Genomic DNA, 25,225 nt, shown 5'->3' on the forward strand with positions numbered 1-25,225 from the left:
GTCATGTAGAACAAGTGATGCCAGGCACAGCAAACCCCGCCCCTCACATGTACTATAGCTTATTTTCTCATCGCTCCTGCTGATGTCAACATATCAGTTGCCTCTATATATGTGCCAAGTTTGAGGTAAAATGAAACAAAATGGATGTTTTTATAGACATTTGAAATGTCACCCATTATAAGTAAATGGGAGAAAAAAAGATTAAAAGAATTCATAAAAATTTTAACTTTGACCTACTTTTCCCAAAATGTAATCAGATCTATTCTGGGTCACTGGTAATCTATGAACCCAATTTGGTATGAATTCAACCATTAGTTTTGCTGCTAGAATGTTAACAATCAAACATAGAAACAAACAAACCGAACCAAAAACAATACAACAGTGATAACTTTATTTAACTCTAAAGTTAGACCAACATTATTTGACTTGTAGTCTTCATCAGGGCAGTGTTTCACATTAGGCTGACCATACCCTGTTTGCTCCCTGAACACTGCTGATGTCAACTGTGTGGTGTAATTAAGAAGGAGGTGGAACCAACAGACTCAAGGAAACAAGTATGTATGTATTCATTATATTGCACAAGGTTCTGAGGGAATTTAATTTCAGTCATACAGCATATAGACTGTATATGGATGTAGTTGTTTCAGAAGAACTACAGTTATGTGCAGCATTTAACCCATAAAGACCCAAACAACCACCATTGACCAGAGGCATGTACTGATCTAAACTGTTTAATACCCTTTGATCCACTAATCCTATCAATACATGTAAATAATTGGTGTAAAATGCAGTTTCATGGTCATCAGATATGACCCATTTGGATGTACAGAGGCTCTGTAGTTACCGTGGAAACACGTCATCTTCTACAACATTGATTCACCAGTAAACCCATGGTGTTGGATCATTGACAGTGGATGGAGACAGTTGTTTTAATGCTCAGTTATTGATATCTTTGCAAAAAAAAAAACAAACAAAAAACAACTCACATTTTGTTCAGTTATCTCTGTTTCTGATATAATAACCCATGACTTTAATCTGAGCTTTTATGAACATCTACTTGATCAGTGAATTTAATATAATATATATACCTAAAAATGGAAAATGCAGAGGATATTATAATAAATGGTGATAAATCACTTAAGAAAGGTTAGATATAGAGAAAAAGTAATTTGGGAACTGCCACAAAAGTAGCACTGGGTCGCACTTTAGTAAGTATAGGTGCAGTTTGACATCAAATAATGTTGGTCTAACTTTAGAGTTAAATAAAGTTGTTCTATGTAACATGTTCTGTTGGAGTTGATGACCTGTTATAAATGGTTCTACTTCTCCATGTACCTTGGAAGTAGCTGCATCAACACTGGAGTCCAAATAACTTTCTGTGATATTCGTATGGAAGTTACACTCCATAACAGTTTGTTGGATCTGTGTTAAGAAAAGCTTAAAAATTAAAACGAAACTGTGCAGCTATTCTGGGGTTCTAAGAAGAGGACAATATATCCTGTTCATTCTTCAAAGAAAACTGGAGATTAAAATATATATATATACAGGGTGGGGAAGCAAAATTTACAATATTTTGAGGCAGGGATTGAAAGACAGTGTATGACCAATTAGTTTATTGAAAGTCATGAAAATTTATTTGCCACAAGAAAATGTACATAATAGAAAATGTTTTTATTCTATGTGTCCTCCTTCTTTCTCAATAACTGCCTTCACACGCTTCCTGAAACTTGCGCAAGTGTTCCTCAAATATTCGGGTGACAACTTCTCCCATTCTTCTTTAATAGTATCTTCCAGACTTTCTCATAATAGTTTTGCTCATAGTCATTCTCTTCTTTCCATTATAAACAGTCTTTATGGACACTCCAACTATTTTTGAAATCTCCTTTGGTGTGACGAGTGCATTCAGCAAATCACACACTCTTTGACGTTTGCTTTCCTGATTACTCATATGGGCAAAAGTTTCTGAAAAGGTATGGATAATAGTGTTAGGTATGATTATGACATCAATATATATTTGGTTTCAAAACAATTGACGTAGTGCCTGCTGAGAAAAAACAACTAAATATTCATTGTAAATTTTGCTTCCCCACCCTGTATATATACTGATCATCATCTTCTCCATGTTTCCAGTAAATGCAGAGCCCATGGTGGGAACTTCAGACGTACTAGACTTTCTGTCAGGACACCATGAGGCGTCTTACACACGGTGTTTGTTATAACACACTGTGATACACTACACGACATAAAACGATCAATTCTCGCACCTAGTGTCTCTTAATTGTTTCCGAACAATGAACCAACGCCCTTCGTCAGCTGGATCAGAATGGCATCAAGCTGATTTCTTGTAGTCTGACTGTGGCCTTAAAACTACAAACCATTGTATACATTTGATACAGTTAGTTTTTTGTTTCATCCTTACAACCACATTAAAAATGGTTAGCCTTTCCCTTTGGGAAAATAAAGGAATGACTGTGCTGTATTTTGTTGCCACACTGACTTTATTGTGGTTTTTCAGGTAGACTTTTTATTACTTGATACTCTATATTTCTATTAAAAACATAACTGTGTCCTGCTATCCCCGTGGGGCTCATTTCTTCCAGTTCTTTTTGTTCTTCTTTCATTTATTGGCTGATGATAGACTGCTCTGACATCCTTAAATTTGTTACAAAAGTCTGAACATCCCCCCCCAAAAAATCCCACTTTTATTCAGTTTGATCCAGACCACATCACACTAAGGTTAGGCTGTTTGATCCAGACTGTGGTCCAGGGGAGGTTTCACAACTGCACTTATAGGTAGGATCAAACAAAGTCAGAGAGTCTGGACATGCACTGTTTGCTCATCATTAATGTATGCTGCACACATTTAAGGAATGCCCAAGTAAAAGGCACATTTACACTTTTAGCATGGATCGTACACACTGTTTATGAATGAGGCCCCACGTCAGTGTGTCCACAATGATTCTGCTGTAGAAAACCACAGACCCAGTCATGGAAGCTTCACTGACACTTTTATAATTGTTCAAACTGCAACAAATGTCCAGTTACAGTCTGTTGCCAAAGCCTGTAAGAAAAACCCAGCTTTTGACAAAATATTATGATGCTTACAAAAGAATGTGTTAAAATGACAGACCCAGTAAAACAAGAGACCATAAAGACGACAGGAACTAAACAACCATTCATTCCCAAGGCACTGGAAAATGTAAATGACTACAAAACCAACCAGGGTTCAATCACAAATATACACATGAAAGGCAATTTGAGGCAGCAAATACTAACACATGAAGAGTTAAATCATACGCTACAATAGGTATCCACATATAGCGCTGACTTTGATTACTAGTTTATCCTCTTATAATTTTTTGCTATTACAAAAAATGTTTATCTCAGCTTACCAAAATTTGAAATTATGTGAATTTTAATGATAAAGTTCCATCAACATCAAAATAATTCTAATGTCATTTAGTCAGTTAGTTGGATTGAAAATTTATATGTACATGCTATTCCGTTTAAGTTTCCCCTTCACATATAAAGGTCAATGGGTCCCACACCAATAAATGCCTGAAGGCTACAATAATAATAATAATAATAATAATAATAGCTAGAAAAGCACTCGGAAAGCGCAGACCTCCGCCAAGGCAGATCAGTTCTCCCCCCGATCACCACCAAAATTTTATACTTTTTTGTTCCTTGTGCCAGTATCAACATTTCCTGAAAATTTCATCCAAATCCTTCCATAACTTTTTGAGTTATCTTGCTAAGAGACAAAGAAACAGACAGACAGAAAGACATACAAACCCCGATGAAAACATGACCTCCGCCGTTATACTTGGTGGAAGTAATAATAACTAGAAAAGCACTCGGAGAGCACAGACCTCCGCAAAGGCAGATCAGTACCCCCCCCCCCCCCCCAATCACCACCAAAATTTAATCACTTGTTCCTTGTGCCAATATGTACATTTCCTGAAGATTTCATCAAAATCTGTCCACAACTTTTTGAGTTATCTTGCTAATAGACAAACAAACAATCCCACCCCCCCACCCCCATCACCACCAAATTTAATTATTTTTTCCTTGTGCCAGTATCAACATTTCCTGAAAATTTCATCCAAATCCATCCGCAACTTTTTGAGTTATCTTGCTAACAGACAGACAGACAAACCCCAATGAAAACATAACGTCCTTGGCGGAGGTAATAATATGATTTATGTAGTGTTTTTCTAGGTGCTCACAATGCTTTACAATCCATTATTCATCCACTCCACAGTCACACTGGTGGTGGTGGTGGTGGTGGTAGCGAACTAAATCAGTAGCCACAGCTGCTCCGGGGCAGACTCATGGACCACCACCACCATTCATTCACATTCATACACCAGTGTGAGCGACATTGGAGGCAACGTGGGTGAAGTGTCTTGCCTGAGGGCACAATGGAAGAGAATGCGATCCTCTGACTCTCCAGTTATAGGATGGCCCACTTTACCTCCTGAGCCACATCCACCACAGTTGATAGTGTCAAGATGAATCAACAGTTTCAATTTCAGAACATGAAAGGGTATGGATGTAAACAGAAGACGACCCCAGAGAAAATCACATGTAGGTTTGCCAGAATTTCAAACAAGCTCATGTTTAATGAACGAGGCCTATAATGTGTCCAAGCAACACTGCACATGTTTAATGTATATAAAATCAGAATACAAAAGAGAACCAAGAACTGACCCTTGAGGAACACCTTTTAACCAGTGTCAGAGTATTTAATAATTTAATAGACTGTTCATCAACATCACTCATTCATAGTTTTTTACAAATAAAATATCATAGTCGACTAAATTAAATTCTTTAGAAAGGTCTAAACCAGGAAAGAGTAGGGGTGTGTATTGGCAAGAATCTGGTGATACAATACAAATCACAATACTAGGATCACGATACGATATATCACGATATATCATTATACTGTTAAAGAGGTAATTTTTTGGTTGTTTCTTTTTTAAAAAAAGATTATTTCCTGGAAGGATTGAATTACACCAGAAATATGTACAAATACTAAACACTTTATTTGATCAGAAAAGGATCTAATGCTATATCACAACATTTTTCTAAGTCTTCTAGTTTCCAAAGGAACTATCATCCGCCATTCTCAGACAGTAAAAAGTGCCTTTAGGATGCTTCAAATAACCTTTATTTAATTAAACAGTGTTAAATAATAATAGATAAGATATAAACAATAAAGAAAAACAAAAAACAAAAATGAACCTCCGCCATATCTGCATCTGAATAAATACCTAAAATAATTTTTAATATCGATACAGTATTGTGAAATGAAATATCACGACAGACTGCAGAATTTATATTTTCTAACACCCCTACAAGAGCGACAGATAATTTTTGAAAACCGATTTTAAAAACAAAAAGTGCAATTAACCAATATACTCTTTAACATAACACAAAACAGACACAGAAATATTGTCAACTTCATAACAGTACTAACTAAACCTCTTAAAGAATACAGTGCAGTGTATGTAATTCTGCACTAAGCTCTAAACCATGTTTTAAAGTGTGATGGGACAGTAAAACTAACCCTCCGAGCCAATGCTAATGTTATTCAGAACCAGTTCACACATGGGTGCACAGTACAAGCCAGGCCAGTGGAACATGGACTCAGCCCAGAGTTCCAGTGATCCCCCCCTGCCCTTCTCATCCTCAGTGCCCACTCACACTCCCTGTTTTTACCCCTGCAGTTCGTCGTGTGCCTCCCCGTTTCTCCATACCCCCCACCAATCATGAGGTCATGCCCGGCGGCAGCGTCAACCTCACCTGCGTGGCCGTCGGCGCTCCCATGCCTTATGTAAAGTGGATGAGCGGCGAGGTGGAGCTGACCAGGGAGGAGGAGATGCCCATCGGACGCAACGTTCTGGAGCTCACCAACATCCGCCAGTCGGCCAACTACACCTGTGTCGCCATGTCGTCCCTGGGCATGATCGAAACCACGGCACAGATCATCGTCAAAGGTCAGAATCTGGTGCTGAGGAGGAGGTTGTGTCTGGATGAACTGCTGTTTTATTAAACCTGATATCCAGAAATATTTTGGCTTCATAAACAAAGACAAAAATATATGTGTTTCTGTCAGACATTTGACTTTTAGGAGACTTTATTAGTAAAGTCATGTCTGCTGCTGTTGGGTTCCTCTATGCACCTCCTCAACTCATAACCATTACTGTAGTGCACTACTGCTGCTACTGTAAATAGACTGACCCCTTATATTCTGCTATAGTTTAGTCTTTATAACGCTTATTTATTCTTATTCTTTTTTTTAATTCATGACTTTTAAAAGAGAAACAGTAGTTGCTTTTCTATTGGACATCTGCGCGAAACTTTACCGATATTTACTAAAATATCGAAAAAACAGAAGTGCGTAATGTTGATTTTTCCATTGAATCACAAAAACGATGATTTGTTTATTTATTATTGTGAGATGACATGAGAAGTCATTTCATAAACATTGCGACAAATGCAAATATCTTCTTGATTTACAGATATATTCATTATTATTTTATATTACCCCTGTTGAGCCGCATTATGTAATAAATTCCCATTATGTAATAAAAGTTCAAAATGTAATAAGAACGTCACGTCATCTTGTAATAAAGCCGCATTATGTAATAAACTGACGCATTTTGTAATAAACTACCTCAAAGCATTATGTAGTAAATTTTTGGAAGGCGCAGAGAGACGGGGAAGACCGTTCACGTATGGATTGGAGCTTATCTCTGTGACATAAATTGATAAAACACAAAATAAATGTTTGCTGTTCAATCTGAGGGTGTCAAGGAACATTTTTCCAAGATCATAAGATGCTGTATCAGACACAACTGTCACGGCAATAGAATAACAATTTGCTATTAATCTTTAAACTGTGTGGTTAAAGTTCTGATTACATTACCTGTAGCTCCTGTCACTAATTTCTTCTAAATTGCTCTGAAATTATATTAATTTGGATTGTTATTACATAATGAACCATGTTATTACTTTTTTTTTTTTTATAAAAATGTGTCAAGTGCATTTTGTAATAAATTTCTCAAATTGTAATAACTTACTACATAATGTGAAAAAAATGTACCATATAATGCGTTGACGTAGTTTATTACAAAAATGTGTCAGTTTATTACATAATGCGGCTTTATTACAAGATGACGTGACATTCTTATTACATTTTGAACTTTTATTACATAATGGGAATTTATTACATAATGTGGCTCATCACCTCTGTATCTGTTCTAAATTAAAAAACGATTCAGTTTCCTGGTGTGTCCACACATACCGCACCATATTTCTTTCTTCTAAAACTCTTCTTCGCTTTTTCACGTGACTCTGGTTGCAGAAAAAGGTCTTTCCATTGCAGTTTTGTGTTATGTACCATTTGTGCTACACACGAAAAACCACCTCTTGTCAGTGCAAAACCCTTTAATCGAAAAAGGAGAGTTTGGGCGAAATTGTCATTTTTCCATTAGACACATTTTTATGCGTAAGTTATATTCATGCAATTTGAGGATCAATGGAAAAGTGACTAATATTTCAGTTCTTTGTTTGTTCTGTGCATCTAGTAACTGACACTAGTTGCTTTTCCACTGACCCTCAAATTGCGCAAATATAACTTGCGCATAAAAATTTACCTAATGGAAAACGAATATTTTGCCCAAACTCTCGTTTTCGATTAAAAGTTTTTGCGCTGGCAAGAGGTGGTTATTCAGGTGTAGCACAATTGGTATATCATGCAAAACTGAAATGGAAAGACCTTTTTCTGCAAATAGGGTCATGGGAATTTAAAAAAATGGAGGTTGATGGACGTTACAACAAGCAAAGAAGAAAAGTTTTTAAAGAAACATGGTGCGGTATGTGTGGACACACCAGGAAACCAAATCATATTTTAATTTCGTACAGGACAGGGGGGTAATATATAATAATGATGAATACATCTGTAAATCAACACAATATTTATGTTCGTCACCATGTTTGTGAAATGACTTCTCATGTCATCTCACGATAATAAATAAACAAGTCATCGCATTTGTGATTTAATGGAAAAATTGACATTATGCACTTCTGTTTTTTTGACGTTTAGTAAATATCGGTAAAGATGTGTGCAGACGTCCAATGGAAAAGCGACTAATAAAGAATCTTTGAGTTGAATCGAATAGAAATGACCAGCAACCAGCAGACAGACATTCTCAATTAAGTAACCGATTAAATAACAGGCTTGAAGAGTATAACAAAAAGGTTATTGTAAAAAAGGAATAAATAAATAATGTGTACTTTAGGTTGCATGAGGAAAAAGCAGGTGTCACATCCCAAAAATGTTCTCAGTGAAACTGTATTCATTCAAAAGGAGGATGAGTTCAAGAACACAAAGAAAATGAAAATGTTGAGCAGATTTTCCTGTATGATTAAAGGCACTTTAAATGGTGTAACGCCGAGAATATTGAGTTGTTTTTTTAAATATAATTTCATCATCATCATACTTCATATTGTATTTTATTATCATGTGCAGAGGACATGATGACACTGAATACATAAGAATAAGTTATGTTAAATAAAACAGCAGGATTTGAATGTCTATGAATGATAAAGAATCCCTAATTATGTCCTATAATATATTTACAGACAGAATGTATACAGGAATGACCTATGTGGATAATTTAGGATTGCATTTTAGATAGTATTTTGAAAATAATTAATAGATGTAATAGTTTAATTTAACACGTTCTTCCTTTTTATCAGTGCCAAATAGAGGATGGGTGGAATCAATTATTTTGGAACTAAATTTAATATATTTGGCGGTAAAATATGGAGAAAAGAATTATTGCTGCAGTGTTTTTCCATTAAACTTTATTCTTGTTTTTTGTTTTTGTTTTAATTTCACTTTAGATCATTGCTTCAAAACTAATTTGAATACTGGCACAGAAGACATTCCTTTTCAAAATGTTTGTTATGCAACATTTTTTCACATAGTCAGTAATCAGCAGAGGCAAAGATATTCAAAAATGTAATTGTTAAAATGCAATAAATAAATCAGATTGAAATTAATTGTACTTGTGTGTGCATAAAGTACAAATTATAAAAAGAAAGTAAAATGAAAGTAATTAAACCAATCAAATAAGCAACAAAATAACTCTGGTGCATTCAGCAAAGGAAAAAAAAAGTACAACCCACTATCTCATAATAATGAAATACCAATCCTTTAATCATGAGATCTGGATCTCGAATTTATGAGATCTGTGTCAGAGATATGAAATATATATGTGGTGATCATGGAAGGCCATGGGACATAACATCCTGTTGTGGTGTAACTGCTCCTGCAGATAAAACTCTGCTTGAACAATCCCAGTGTATCTGAAACATCTATAATAGCATTAACAAACTAATATTAATGCCATCATCCTTAAGAAACATTAATATTTCTGTGTCTCAGATCAAAAAAGAAATAACAGAAGATTAAACTCTATTGTTTGTAGCATGAGAGGGATTATTGAAAGACTAAACTTGTAATTCCTCACAATTATAAGATCTTTTCTCAATAATCTTGTAATTACAAGATTTTTTTTTTTTTTTTTTTTTTTTTTACAAATGACAAGACAAAGGGTTTAAAAATATTTTTCTTCAGTGAATGCAATGTTAATCTGTTGCTGTAAGTTTCTAACATTTTGTGATTATATCTATAGTAAAGTTGGATATTGTTTTATTTCTTATAAGATTTTTTTTTTTTTTTTTTAAACTATATCACATAAAGATACTATGCAGAACATGGACTTCTGATCTCCTCAGTTTCACTTTGCCTCCATGGAGACATAAAAATGTACATTTGCTGATGGAGTGGTAATTATTATCAATATTTGAACATGTTTGTGCAGCTTGATAAGAAGCTGCAGTATCAAACCTGCATGTCACTTAGTGTTCGTTAACAAAGTGGTCTGCTGTTCCCTACCCCTCTGTGTGATGGCCTCAGCAAAAAGCAGAATACATTTACATAAATGCAAACGTTAAGACTATTATTCAGTTACATTATGTGCATTGCATACAGTTAACACAGAGAAGGAACACAGTTTTTCCTCATACTGTTTAATTTTTTATATATATTTTTTGATATATGAAAATATTAGCAAGTAGCAGGACTTCAGCCTTTAGACTGGATTAGTTACTATATAAGCAGCAAAGACTCTGATGACAGTGTTAGCATTTGTGCACAGTTCAGATTTGATTTACTGAACCCATAGCAAAAGAATGAAACAGGAGACCGGTATGTTTTGTTGGTTTCAGTTACTTTAAAGCAGTACATTAAGGTTGTAGAAATCCACTTGATTTTTGCCAAAATGAATGTAAAGGTAGCTTTGCAGCACCTGGAGGGTTCAAATTCAAACTTTTTTAAACACAAATAAACAAATAAATGTACCAAAGTCTAATAAAAGTGGGTTTAGCAAAAATATGACAACTTTAAAACCTGCTGTGCAAATGGTCACAAAAATCAAGATGGTGGTGACCAAAAACAAAATTCAGATGGCTTCATAAAAATTCATTCACACATCAGTGGTGACATCCCAGTAGCATCACAGTCCTCAGTTAGTCATGTCATTTAAATGAAGCAGCACATACTAAAATATCTAAAAACATGCTATATTTGCCTGTTTTATAGTAGATAAACATGAAATATGAGATGCATGAATAAAATAAACTGCACCAGATAAAAAAAAAGTTCTTGCTGACTTCCTCTATTTTCCAGTAATATTTTACAATGAAGTTATTAGCCTTTTAAATATTTTAGAAGCAACAGATCAAAGAGCACTTTTTCACAGAGAGAGTACTGTCAGAGGAATTGTAGATTTATAGTAACAGATTGATAAGAGCAGTGTGAGGCAGAGCGCTGCAGCTTCATTCAGCCTCAGTCTGTTGGGGTAGAGAAAGAAGAAGAAGTAGTGCTTGATACACTGCATGATAATGGAGCAGATGTTAGGATGGGAGCTGCACGGGGCTGGAGCTAAAAGCCTCTGGTCGCATCTCTTCCCAGATGGCAGCCTGTGAGCATTTCTACACAGCCCACTGCTCTGCCTCTTACTTCAGCACTTCCATTTGCACTAAACTCTAGCCCACTGCTTTTTTTTTTTATTTTTTATAATACAACTCTTTTTTGCCCTTCTTTCCACATAGTTATAAATAAAGTCTAGAAATCATTCAGTGATGAGCTGCACTACATGGACAAAAGTATCAGGACACATTGAATTCAGGTGTTTCTTTTCTAAAAGGGGTCTGGGATACAAAACAGTAATGACAAATGACATAATATAGATTGTGATAAATATTGCATCGTATTGGTTAGTTTGTTTAAATTTTTATGTTTACTTCCACAATGCCTCAGAGATGGTTTTTACTCGACATTGATTTTGTTTTTTTTTATCCATGACTATGATTTCTAAATTTCTAAAATATGTTTCGGGCTCTGACTGTAAACGAAGAAGGAAGGAAGAAAAATCTCCCATTAAACTTTAAGGAAATATTTATATCTCAAATCAGCATGGACGGGACATCTTAAGAGCTATAGCCATGATGTATCCCAACATTTTTGTCCTAATAGTTTTTAAACATATATATATATATATATATATATATATATATATATATATATATATAAAGATAAGATAAGATAAGATTTGACTTTATTGATCCCACCATGGGGAAATTGAACAGTATACAGCAGCAATATGCAACACACCTATAAATGTGTATATATATATATATATATATATATATATATATACACACACACACACATATATATATATATATATATAGCCCAGACCCCTGTTAGAAATAAAAACACCTGAATTCAACATGTCAGAATACTTTTGTCCATATACCGCAGTGTTTTTCAACCTTGGGGTCGGGACCCCACGTGGGGTCACATGGAATTGAAATGGGGTCGCCTGAAATTTCTAGTAATTGATGAAAAAAACAAAAAAAAAACCTTACTAATAAAAATATATGGTGAGTTGAGAGACAATCACAATACATAAAAGACATGACAAACTCTGAAGCTGAAACTGAAGCACTGTGGTACTGTTTATCTTTCAAATGTTCATTGTGGTCAGTTTCAGATGCTGCAGCTCTTTCATAATTCATAGTTTGAGTTCTTGTTTGTTCAGTATTAATTGTCGGCCTTGTAAATCCAAGCTGGACTGACTGTACATATCCTGACCAAGGAAAATAAAATTTTCGCTTTGTGCAGTAATCTACACCTGGCTTTTCTGCCTCCGTCCATAATAATATACATGATATAGACTAAATGTAATCTAAAATGAACATTTATTTGCAACATAGTATAGCAAACTATTACATGATCAAAAACAAATACATTTAAAAAAAAAAAAAAAAAAGTCTATGTTTTGAATGTCTGGGGTCTCCAGAAATTTGTGATGTTAAAATGGAGTCAGGAGCCAAAAAAGGTTGAGAACCACTGATATAGCGTATGTATGACTGTCACATGTCCTTCCTATCTTTCATCAGTTTTTTCTATCTCCTTCATTACAACAAATAGACTTTGTAATAATGCATTTTTGTTGTAATGATCAAGGCCTCTTTCTCTATGCAGACTATGTACAGTGTCTAGAAAGTGGTTATAAAATGACAAAAGAGGAACAGGGCTGCCTTCTATGTCTAGTTGTCTGCAACTTAAACAAGTAGGAGAAAAGGAGATTAATTTAAGCTCTTTTCCTTTGCTAGGCTTACATTGGCCGATGACAAAAGGAGAAAAAAAAATAACTACCTTCAGTTCCAGAGTCATAGCTCTGTGATATGAGCCTTATAAAAGTCTGCTCAGATAAAGATTTTTATATCAATGTCATTTTATACAAAGGGTTTGAGGACATCATTTTATCTTTGTGAAAGTGTAAATTGTTCTGCACCTCAGAGACTCGAAGGGGCCAAACTTTTCATTCATTATTACTGATAAACACATTTATTGCATTCCTGTTGTGACTTTTATTGTTTAGATTAGTTTTTCTCAGACTTTTTATGCTGCTTACCACTTAAAAAAAAACAGGGAGGTAGCTTTACCACCTACTGTAGCTGTTGTTTTTTTTCTTTCTTCACTGCTTTGTAAGGTGAAGAGGACAGAACAGATTTATAATGGACAAGAACACATGTATATACAATTGTTTTATACGTTTTATGAAAGTTTTTAAGTGTAACTAATAAAGACAAAGGTTGTTTTGCTAGTCAGAATTCATATCAGGTCAAACTGGAATATCTGTTAATGTATCTTTAATTGAAGGTCTGTGAGCTCCAATAAAACACTGTTAAAGCTACATTTCTAGTCACTGGAGATGTATCAGCTTAGTCCTAACACAGGCTGCTACAACAGAATGTAGACCTGTTTTCAGTCCTTTAAAGGGGTCATATTTAGCTAAACCCACGTTTATTAGTCTTTGGTACATTTATTTGTGTATTTGGACCCTAACAGTTAAAAAAGTTTGAATTTGAACCCTCCGGGTGCTGCACAGCTATCTTTATATTCATTTTGGAAAAAATCAAGTGGATTTCTACAACCTGTTTCAATTCCTGCTTAATTTGTTTCGTTTATAACTAGTTATGTCATGACATTTGCACAAATAAGATCAAGACTTCTGATGAACATTCCTCCGAATATACCGTAATTGTTTGTCAGCAGCAGCGGTTGTAGTCCATACTGAAAATTTGCCCAAACTTCGAGCTGATAACCTAAAATATTCAGTTGTTGGTTGTATTAATGAACACAAGCAGCACTGTCAACCACTTGGAGGGGGTGGGGTGTGAAGTGGCTCATTTGCATTTAAAGGGCCAGCGCTCAAAATGACCTTTCTGGTGTCGTTACCCAGAAATAGTGTTGAAGATGGACCTGTGGAGTTGAATTAATGAAGAATTCAGAATTCAGACCCAAGCATAGCATTTACAGCTTATGTAGACCACAGGGAAATGTTTTAAAATGCATAATTCCATTTTTAAAAAAAAAAAAAAAAAGCTAAATATCACTCCTTTAAACTGTCACTGCTGAAACGTTTGGTTTCGGTTCCAACCACAATTAAAAACAAGAACATATAGGTTAATCCTCTATCCACGATGCTGATGAATATCTAAAGTTGGCTTCTGAGTGCCTTCAATAGCAGCTCACTGCTCCTAATGTGTGCTATGTGCTAATGCTAATGCTAGGTGCTGTGTGTATTACCATGGGTAAAATTTAGAGACTGAATTTTCCAATGGGGATAACTAAGTCAGTTAACCATTAAAATTGCTCAGCTAAGTACTAGCTAATGCAATAAGAATATTATTTGCAGCTGTCAAGCTGAATCCACATGTCACTGTTTACTGTTTTGCAGTTTGCACTAGTCCATACTATAGAGACTTCACAAGCACTGCGGAAGTCTATGGTGAATATTAAGAAAAAAATGTAGCAAAACTGAAAATGAAGACCTTTGAAACTTTTAGATTCTGTGAAATCTTGAAATCTAATAATAAAAACAGGTTTAGCCAAAGTAGCAAGTTTGGGAGGTTTGTATAATAGTATATAAAACGGATCTGAAAACCAGTGCACGTATGTTCAGAAAAACCTCTAAAGTCCTGACAAATATGATGTTTGAAAGAGTACATCTTTATTTCTGAAACTTAAACTTTTTGTGGACATATATTGTATCCATAAAATTATCCTCACAACTCTAGTTTGAAACCAATAATGAACCATTAGTCAGTTTTAATTTTAATTAGCTATTTAATTCCTTTGCTTTAAGTTACAGTTTTTCTTCAAATATATGGCTTCACAGCTGTTTACCTGCTAAACTACAATATTATCTGGGATAAGGTGATTAAATTCCAATGTGCTGTCAGGACTGTAAGTCATTTAAAAGTATGCTCTGTTGATTCATGTGAAATTCATGACGTGTTCTAGACTAGAGAACAGAAAAATATGGTAGATCTTTTTAAAATTCAGGAGAGCAGTCTTTGTTGTGTAACTGCATTAAATATGTGGACTGTTGGAGCTCTAGTTCTGCTGAGGTTCACTATAGACGGAGTTGCACACTGTACCAGTACAGCTCTCTACTTGCCAACATAATACACTTGCTTAGCCTGGTGCCCTGTGCAGATCAGGAGACAGCAGAGACAGCCTCCTGAATGCTAATTGGCTGATAGACTGGCAGTGAGCGCCTTCGTGTACTCAGTGCTGCAGTGGGATCTGATGTCAGAGAGATGCAAAGAGAAGGAGACTGGAGAGAAACTTGTTTGTCTCACTGTTTTGTCTGTGTCTGCTTTCTACAGCCCTGCCAAAGCCGCCCACTTCCCTCATTGTGACAGAAACCACAGCCACTAGTGTCACCCTGACGTGGGACTCGGGAAACCCTGAACCAGTATCCTACTATGTGATCCAGTACAGAGCCAAAGTGTCTGACAACGGCTTCCAGGAGGTGGATGGAGTAGCCACCACCAGATACAGCATCGGGGGCCTCAGTCCGTTCTCTGAGTATGAGTTTCGTGTCATGGCAGTCAACAACGTGGGCCGGGGGCCACCCAGCGGCATCGTGGACACCCGCACAAGTGAACAAGCGCCGTCGTCCCCTCCGCTCCACGTCCAGGCGCGAATGTTGAGTTCCAGCACCATGCTAGTTCAATGGGAGTCCCCCGAGGAGCCCAATGGACAAATCCGGGGCTACAGGGTCTACTACAGCTCAGACCATGATGCCCCGCTCAGCGCCTGGCAGAAACACAATACGGATGACAGCCAGCTCACCACCATCTCAGACCTGACAGCAGATATTACCTACAGCCTCAGGGTGTTGGGCTTCACTTCTGTTGGAGATGGGCCGCCCTCTGATGTCCTGCAGATCAAGACCCAGCAGGGAGGTGAGAACATAAAGTGCTGGCCCAACAATACTCTGATTGTGCCATAGTAGGATTTACCATCAGTCACACATAAGCACATTCCATCAGAGCAAGGTTTTCCAGGCTTTTTCAGCTCCAGATCTAATATGGAGTGAATCTGGAAATGCTTTAAACCTTTATTTAGCAGGCAAGGTATGTTTTTGAAGCATAATATTAACAGCAAACCCCCAGTCAGGCGCTAACAGACGTCTACAGCTCCACATATCCCCATTATATCTGTGGAATACACAGTAGATGGAAATATGACTGTTAGCATCAAGTTTAACATCTGAGTTATGACCCCGCCCTCCGAAGGGAAGGCAAGGGGTATTGTTTTTGGTTTGGTTTGTTTGTTTGTTTAACACTCTAGCAGCAAAACTATTGGCTGAATTCATACCAAACTGGGTTTATAGATTGCCAGTGACCCTGAAAAGATGTCATTACATGTTGGGAAAAGTAGGTCAAAGTTTAAAGGTGCAGTAGACTTTCGTGACCAACTTTTCATCAAATCTGTAAAACCTCAGTCATAGCTTAAGTATCACCAATCTGTGAGTCTTTCTGTGATTACTCACCTGAATCTCTTGCATTACGGTGAATAATTTCGAAGTGCCATCCACCATAAACAGACCATATGTTCACAAACAGAGCCGGGAGGTCACTTGGGCATTTTCGGAATTTTGTCGCAATGTGCATTGTGGGTCCATTGTCAGGTGGCTGCACGAACCTCCCTTTCTCACAATGCATGTCGTGACAAAATTCCGAAGATGCCCGAGTTACCTCCTGGCTCTGAATGTAAACACATAGTTTGTTTATGGTGGATGGCGCTTTGAAATTGTTCACCGTAATGCAAGAGATTCAGGTGAGTAATCACAGAAAGACTTTCGGATTCATGATACTTAGACTATGACTGAAGTTTTACAGATCTGATGAAAAATTGGCCACGAAAGCCTCCCATACTTTTAACCCTCTCATGCATGAATTATGAGAACCTTAATCATGATTTTTCCCCCCTGTTTTTATTCCTCTTTAGGCATGAAAAAAAAATGCAATTGACATCTTTTTATGAACGTATTTTTCATGAAGCTGCAAAAATGTCCACTCAAATGGATATGATGCGTTTAATTTTTGAAGTAAAGAAACATGTATTTACTGATATACATTGAAAACTATGAAATATAAACACTTTTAACACTGCTAATCTGATGTTTTCTCATATTTAAACCTACTCTAATGCTAGTTATTACTCACTTCATGGAGATAATGTACAAAAAACCCATTTTGTTATAGAAAAAATGATAATTACAGTCTAATAACAATTGATTTACACTCAAACATGTTACTGCAGATCAGGTTTATCAAGGACAGCAAAGTTACATATGCATAAGTGTCCACTGTGTTGACTGATATGGAACTAAAACAACAAAACCCATGAATACACAAGAGAACAGCTGGAGAATAACTGTCCACTGTAGTGACCACTATGCATGAAAGGGTTAAATTTTGTATGAATTTTTAAAATCTTTTTTTCCCTCCCATTTACTTATAATGGGCAAAATTTCAAATGTCCATAAAAACATCCATTTTGTTTCAATTTATTTCAAACTTGGCACATATATGGAGGCAATTGATATGCTGACATCAGCACAAACATAGACATGATGTCATCAGCTGGATCGATGTCAAAATAAGCTAATATAATAATAATAATGTGTGCGAGGGGTGTGGTTTTTTCTGCCTGGCATCACTTGTTTTACTTTTAGTTCAGGGGCCACATACAGCGCAGTATGATCTCAAATGGGCCGAAACAGTAAAATAATAAAATAATAACCTATAAATAATGGTAACTCCATACATTTGTCTGTTTTAGAGTAGAAACTAAAGTAAACTTACATTAATGTAAATGGTTTCATGTGCAAACTATCCTTTCAATTCAATTCAATTTTATTTGTACAGCCCTATATCACAACAGAATTAGTTTGATATGAAAACAAACAGCAGTCAAATAAACAGTAGATGAAGGAAATGGATAAATGTCCCAGACATCCCATGTCCTTAGACCCTCCTTCTTGGCAAGGAAAAACTCTAAAAACTCAGTGGGAAAAGAGAAACCTCGGGAAGAACCATAGTGAAGGACAGATCCACTCCCATGGACGGACAGGCTGTAGATGCACCAGGACTGATGGACGTCCATTTGCAGATGTAGTTCCAGTCTGTAAAGATGCAGTGGCCTTTAGCCTCTGCTTATCATTTACTCTTGTATTACAACTTACAGATCACAGTGGATCTACAAATGCAAAAAAAAACATTTAGTAAAAGGCAGAAGATTGTTGAAATTGTACTTCTCTTAAGTCATTTCATGTTATTTGTATTTGTTCAGGTTATTAAATTTTTTCTGTGAAAGGATAGTTTGTAAATGGAAACATTTTCATGTAATTTTACTTTTTTACACCAAAACAAAGTGTTATTTTTGCATTTCACAAATTTATCCTACAGGCCAGATTGGACCCTTTGGTGTGCCGCGTGCCATATGTTAGACACCCCTAACCTAGAGCTACACTGCTGGCCCAAAAAAAAGTTGCACATGCAATATTTGACTACACCACCTTAGGTTTAGATTACAGGAGACATTCACTGGATTTAACTAAGCAAATAGTTCAGATCCTTCCATGGGTCAGTACTGCAGTGGTTAATAATGTTTCAGCTGTAACAGGTTATTTAACTCCAACTGATGCAGTAAGTGTCCTCTCTGTCTAATGTCAATAAGACTGGACAATGCCAGGATTGATCAGGATCATCAGGTTTGTGACAGAATGGTTCAGGGGGAATGAGACATCATGTTCATACATGGATTAGCCTCCATAAAGTCCAGACTCTAATTTGGGATGTGTGAAGACTTGATGCAGTGGTCCAATTTCCCATTATCAATAATCAAAAATTAATGTAACTATGGATGGAAAAATATTATGAACCTTATTGTGACACTACTTAAGCATTATGTGGCAAAAAAAAAGATGTGACAGGGAATGTCTCCTGTAATTAAAACCAAAGGTGGTACAGTCAAATATTACATGTGTGACTTTTTTTTGTTTGGCCAGGTGGTGTATGTTGTGGCGACTTCTACATGAAAATTTTCTCTATATTTCTTAAGTCCTTTGTCACCATTTGTCCTCGCATTTTGTATTTTTCAGTAAAAATCAGGTATTTTGCTGTATTACAATTACTTACCATGTAGGTGTTCATAAAAGCTCACAATAAATTCAAAGATTATTATATTAAAATAGAGAAAACTGAAGAAAAACTAACTTTTTACCACAATATTTCATAAACTCAACAATAAAACAAGCGTCTACAACCACTGCTTTTGTTAGACATGAGTTTTACTGATGAATCAAAGTTACAGAACATTATAGATAAGATTAGGGGTTCAAAAGTTATTAAACGTTTTAGATCAGTAGATAGTTGTGGTTGCTTAAGGCTGTTCAGGCCTGAATTTTGTCCATCTGTGTTTCATTTTCATACATCAGAGAAGTAGACTTATAATCTTAAACATTACTCTGTCAAATATGCAAAAGCTGAGATGAGCAAAACACGTTATTCACTGCAGAACAAGCGTAAGCACAAGATAATACATGTGGGTGTAACATTAAAGTCTCCCTCTTCATCCTCAAGGACAAAGTGGTTGCCTGCACACAGAGGAATAATGGTATTATTTCATTTGCAGAAAGTGTCTTTGTAAGATGTTCTTAGCTTCCTGTGTTTGGCCAGAAGAAACATGACATCAGAGCAGGGCTGCAGTGGAAGATAATGCCACCCAAATTCAGATGACCCACTTAATTTATTTGTGGAAAAGAGTTCAGTGCCCCTTCCAGACTGGCTTTAATACATTTCACAGAGTCCTGGAAGTAGTATCAAACTAAGAGGGAGACACTTTTCCTACCTGTGCTTTTATCAGCACATCACTGATTAATGTTAAGTTCTGCCAAGTCACACCATCTATTATATGGGTTTCCACTGCAGTGTGTCATCAGGAGCAATGGGCTGTTTTCTATAGCTACACTGTAAGAGAGTTAGCCGAGACAAAGAATCCCTGCTTTAGTCTCTATAGGATAGCCTCAGTAGAACAATATCCAAGTACTGCATTTGGGACCCCTCAGGGTATCCAACGTACCTTTTTTTTTTTTTTTTTTTGCCTTCCCTCACCTATAACTTTTATGCTAATTTAACTCTTCCCTTTAACTTTTGCAGTAGCTTTGATGCCAACAGGGTTATTTTCTTTGATGAATGATCATCATCAGTTTTGGTCAATTTGTTAATTTTTTCAAAGTGGCTGCTGATACAGTACTGTGGCACGAGAAATATCGGTTTGTCTATTACCACAGAGCCAATCAGCACCCTCGTTATGTCATGTCTCGACTGGTAACTTATTACAGCTTGAAAAGCACCAAGGCAATCTGATGGCAAATAGGTCAAGAAATGGCTTTGTGGAGATGTCGCTCACTTGGTAGAATATCAGAGAGACAAGGGTTCAGTTCTCAGTCAAAAGCAGTGTTTTTATTAGTTGTTTTTTTTTTTTTTTTTTCCTGAAGATTTTCTAACGCCAACGGTGCTGGTAGGTAAATCTGTCACTGATATAAATCAGCCACTGGGACAATGTTCAGAGTCCAAAATTTGGATCACAGTACCCCATACACTGAACTGACACAGAACTGACATAGCTCTAAGAAGTCACACGGCACATCTAACATGTAGCTCCACCCACCTTCTCCAGCCTCACTGACTGCACAGAGCAAAGAACACCATAAAACAACATATAGAGCATTTAGAACAATAATCCTATTCTATACTATATACTATCACTAATTTGTCTTTTCTTCCATCAATTGACACAGTACTGTGGTAACAAGAGGATAATGAGTTCTTGTAACAGTATCCGTGATTGGCTCTAGTACAAATGCTAACATTTGATTGGCCCTGTGGCAATAGACAAACTGATATTTTGGGCCACAGTACTATAGCAGTAGCCACTGCCTAATTTTTTTGACAAAAAATTTGACGATTGTGAGTGAATTAAAAAAATAAGGATATGGGCAGTGACCCAAGAATTAATCTGTTACAGGAAGTTATATAGATGCACACAGGTAAATGTACACTGCAGGATATTACATAACATGCATTACAGTCGGGTCCATAAGTAATTCAATAGTAACACAAATGTAGTTTTTTTGTGTACACCGCCACAATGGACTTGAAATACAGTGATTCAGATGTGGCTAAAGTGTGGACGTTCTGCTTTAATTCAAGAAGTTCAACAACACTATTGCCTGTTTAGCAATTACAACCATTTTGAGCAAAGGCCCTCCATTTTCAGAGTCTCAAAAGTATTTGGACGAGTGTCCTGTTACCTGGTTATTCTATGACGAATGAAGCAGATAAAAGGACTGGGGTTGATTCCTCATGTGGAATTTTCATTTGGGAGCTGTTGATTGAAAATGGTTAATATGAGGTCCAAAGAGGTGTCAAAGCAAGTGAAAGAGGTCATCATTTAACAGGAAAAACAAATACATCAATGAGAGACAGTGAACACTTCATTTATCCCTATTTATCTCAATCACTGCTCTTCAATTATCAAATGCAACAAATGTTAGTTACTATGACAACCGTGGCTCACACACCGCACTGTGTATGGGCTCTATATCCATAAAATTGGAATAAAATATTTATTAAAAATATTCGTTAAATACTTCTCATGACGTGATTGTGACAATATGATTTGTTCTTGATAGATAAAGTGTAACTGGGACTCAGTATGTAATCATTGCACCAGGTTAAGGGGATTATTGATTTGTACAAATAGCAATAATAAGAGGAATGTGTCTGAAAACAAAATGATTCCAACTTTGTATAAGACGATGTTTTCACTCTGAAACTGTCTCTTTTTTTCCCAGTAGTTAAAGTTATCATTCGTACTGTAGTATTATGTAAATTTACCTCATTGCTGAAATCTGGAGATGCATTTTACTACAAAAGTGTAGATGGCAAAAACACTCTATACTGTGACTATAACACTGAGTCATTTCCTGTCAAATTTAACACTGGTTGCAACCCCTGATGAGATTTAAGTGACTGTATATGGATAACTAACAGCATTTCTTCATTAGTTCACCAGTTGACAAACAGTGGCACCTCCTCTGGGTTTTTTCACACTTGAAAACCCAAATTAAGTTTCATGTTTTTGTTACTTTGGGTGCATCATTTTTTGATTTAAGATTAAGATTAAGATTGATTAAAGCTTTTCCATGACATATCTGTGCCCTGACGCTATCACTATATGAGTTTGCTGTACCTGACACTGATACAGATGGACAGATGTCTGACGCTGGGGGGTTGTCAGGTCAGTGGGTTGTCTTTTCCACTTGAGTAGAGAACACTGAATGAATATATTCATTTCATTTGGGAGCAGGATTTTGTCTGACCCCTTTCTTTTCTAATGTAATCCCTATTCACAGCAATCACAATGTAGAAATACATTAGATTGGACACTAGGGCGCTTGAAAAACTACTGTATTTTGTTTTTTGTTTTTTTTTATTTGCTATAAATTGTCATGGAGGCAATTCACAAACAATTAAACTGAAACAAGTGGTGTCAGGCACAACAAACTCCACCCCTCACATGTATTGTAGCTTATTTTGGCATCAATCCAGCTGATGTCATCATGTCTATGGGTGTGCAGATGTCAGCATAGACATAGACAACATAGACACATGTCTCCTATTATGAGGAAACGGGAAGAAAAAAAAAAAGATTTTAGAAATTCATAAAAAATTCGAACTTTTACCTACTTTTCCAAAAATGTACACTACCAGTCAAAAGTTTGGACTCACCTGTTTTTTTCTTTATTTTCATGACTATTTACATTGTAGATTCTCACTGAAGGCATCAAAACTATGAATGAACACATGGAATTATGTAGATAAAAAAGTGTGACATAACTCAAAGCATGTTTTATATTTTAGATTCTTCAAAATAGTCAGATTTTGCTTTTGTTACTGCTTTGCACACTCGTGGCATTCTCTCGATGAGCTTCATGAGGTAGTCATCTGAAATGTTTTCCAACAGTCTAGAAGGAGTTCTCAGTGATGCTGAGCACTTGTTGGCCATCTGTGTTCCATCTCATGTCAATTAAATGAGAAGGTGAGTCCAAACTTTCGACTGGTAGTGTATTCACATCCGTTCTGGGTCACTGGCAATGTATAAGCCAAATTTGATATGAATTAACCCAATAGTTTTGCTGCTGAATACATTGGAAATTTTGCCCATTATAAGTAAATGAGACAAAAAAAAAAGATTTTAAAAATTCATAACAATTTGAACTTTGACCTACCATTCCCAAAATGTAATCAGATCTATTCTAGGTCACTGGCAATCTATAAACCCAATCTGGTATGAATTCAACCAGTAGTTTTGCTGCTAGAGTGTTAACCAACTAAGAAACAAACAAACCAAACCAAAAAATATACCCCTTGCCTCCCTTTCGGGGGGCGGGGTAGTAAAGAGCTAAAGGAAGCAGAACAGCTTGGTAGAGAGAAATCAAAGTCAGTGATGATTATCCTCTTAAATAACAGGACAGCATTTACTTGACCAAACCAAACTTGAAGTGAAATCCTAAAGTACACTTATAAGTTGCAGATCCTTTAAGGTAATAATCACACTTTTAAGATGAGATCTTTTGGGTTAAACTACTTTAAAAGGTCAACAGGAAACCTTTACACTTCAGATCACTGTGACTACGGCTAAGCTCTTTTGAAAAAGAATAGGTTGATTCGTAGTTTACAGACATCACCGTGTAGGATTTAAAGGTGATGACACCCTTTATACTGCCTTGGTTCTGCTGTAGTTCTGAATACTGATGAGTATTGACTGCAGAATTCAGTTAATACCTTCCCCTTGTGACTCTGATTGTGTGTTTGCACCCCTCTGTTCATCTCTCTGTGGTGTTTTTCTTCTTGTTCTTGTGCCTTTCTCTGGTCCAGTTCCTGCTCAACCGTCTGAATTTGAGGCCGAGGCTGAGCTGGACTCCCGTATCATGCTGTCATGGCTCTGGCCGGTCCAGGACCCGATCATCGGCTATGAACTCCTCTACTGGGAGGCCAGCAATCCTGGAGACAAGGTACCAGTTTAACCCATAAAGACCCAGAGCTACTTTTGTGGTAGTTCCCAAATGATTTTTTTCTCTCTATTTAACCTTTCTTAAATGATTTATCACCATTTATTATGATACTATCCTCTCTGTTTTGCATTTTTTCAGTAAAAATCTGACATTTTCCTTTATTTATTTTACTGATCATGTGCTTTAATCATCATGCTGAGAATACATTTGATGGTTATCATATAAAAACAGAAAAAAAAAAACCTTGAGAATAGGGCCTTTTTTGGTAAAATCTATCTTTAACTGACCTTAAACCCAGTGTGTCCATACACTGTCATTGATTCATTGATGGGTTTTGCTGGTGAATCAATGTTGTGGAAGATGACGGTGTTTCCACATTCACTTACGAAGCCTCTGAGAGTCCAAATAGGTCATATCTGATGACCATGAAAAGACAACAAACTGCATTTCACACTAATTATTTACATGTATTGATAGGATTCATGGATCAACAGGTATTAAACAGTTTAGATCAGTAGATGGTTTGGTCGACAGTTGCTGTTTGGTTCTTTGTGAGTTAAAAAAACAGTTTTCTCCATTTTCATGACTGCATATGAAGCGTGTATTTTCTGTTCTTTTTTTGACACTGACAGTTGGATTACACTTGGATTAGCAATTTTGCTTAATTTTCATTTATATTCCGTCGCTCTTTGCTCTTCCAGCAGCGCCAATATCCCAGCAGAAATCACTCAAGTTCTACCTCATTTTCACCTGTCTCATCTCACAATGAGTTCACCACATTTCACAGTGACAAAACCTCAGAGCAAAGTTAACTTTGTACAGATAATGGGACTAAATGAAACTCCAATTTATGGTTCTTGATCTTGTATATTTTCCTGCAGGGACCACTGTGTTAGTTAAATTGTGTCATGACATGAAACCATTCTGCAGGGTAAAACCAGCTACTATAAACCTTCCATACAAATGAATTACTGTCATACTTGGACCTAATTTCTAAAGTTCACAAAATTCATTTATGTGGAAAGGAAAAGTAAGAAGTCCTGTCTTTGTACTTAATGGGCTTTTTTTTTTTTTAACCCATGACGACCCAGTGCTACTCATGTGGTGGTTCCAAAATAGTTTTTTTTTTCTCT

The 25,225-nt window shown here is 36.3% G+C and overlaps 1 protein-coding gene across 8 annotated transcripts in view; it reads left to right on the forward strand.

The window, feature by feature from the left end:
- ptprfa (protein tyrosine phosphatase receptor type Fa) overlaps positions 1-25,225 on the forward strand; it is a 563,163-nt gene that overhangs the window by 279,043 nt on the left and 258,895 nt on the right. For all 8 annotated transcript variants that reach the window (XM_030132451.1, XM_030132452.1, XM_030132453.1 and 5 more), the window contains 3 exons: positions 5,733-6,002; positions 15,325-15,906; positions 23,956-24,092. In XM_030132451.1, the coding sequence (XP_029988311.1) occupies positions 5,733-6,002; positions 15,325-15,906; positions 23,956-24,092 (989 nt within the window). The remainder of the gene's footprint in view (positions 1-5,732; positions 6,003-15,324; positions 15,907-23,955; positions 24,093-25,225) is intronic.

This window comes from Sphaeramia orbicularis, chromosome 4, assembly GCF_902148855.1.
Source record: "Sphaeramia orbicularis chromosome 4, fSphaOr1.1, whole genome shotgun sequence".
NCBI lineage: Eukaryota > Metazoa > Chordata > Actinopteri > Kurtiformes > Apogonidae > Sphaeramia > Sphaeramia orbicularis.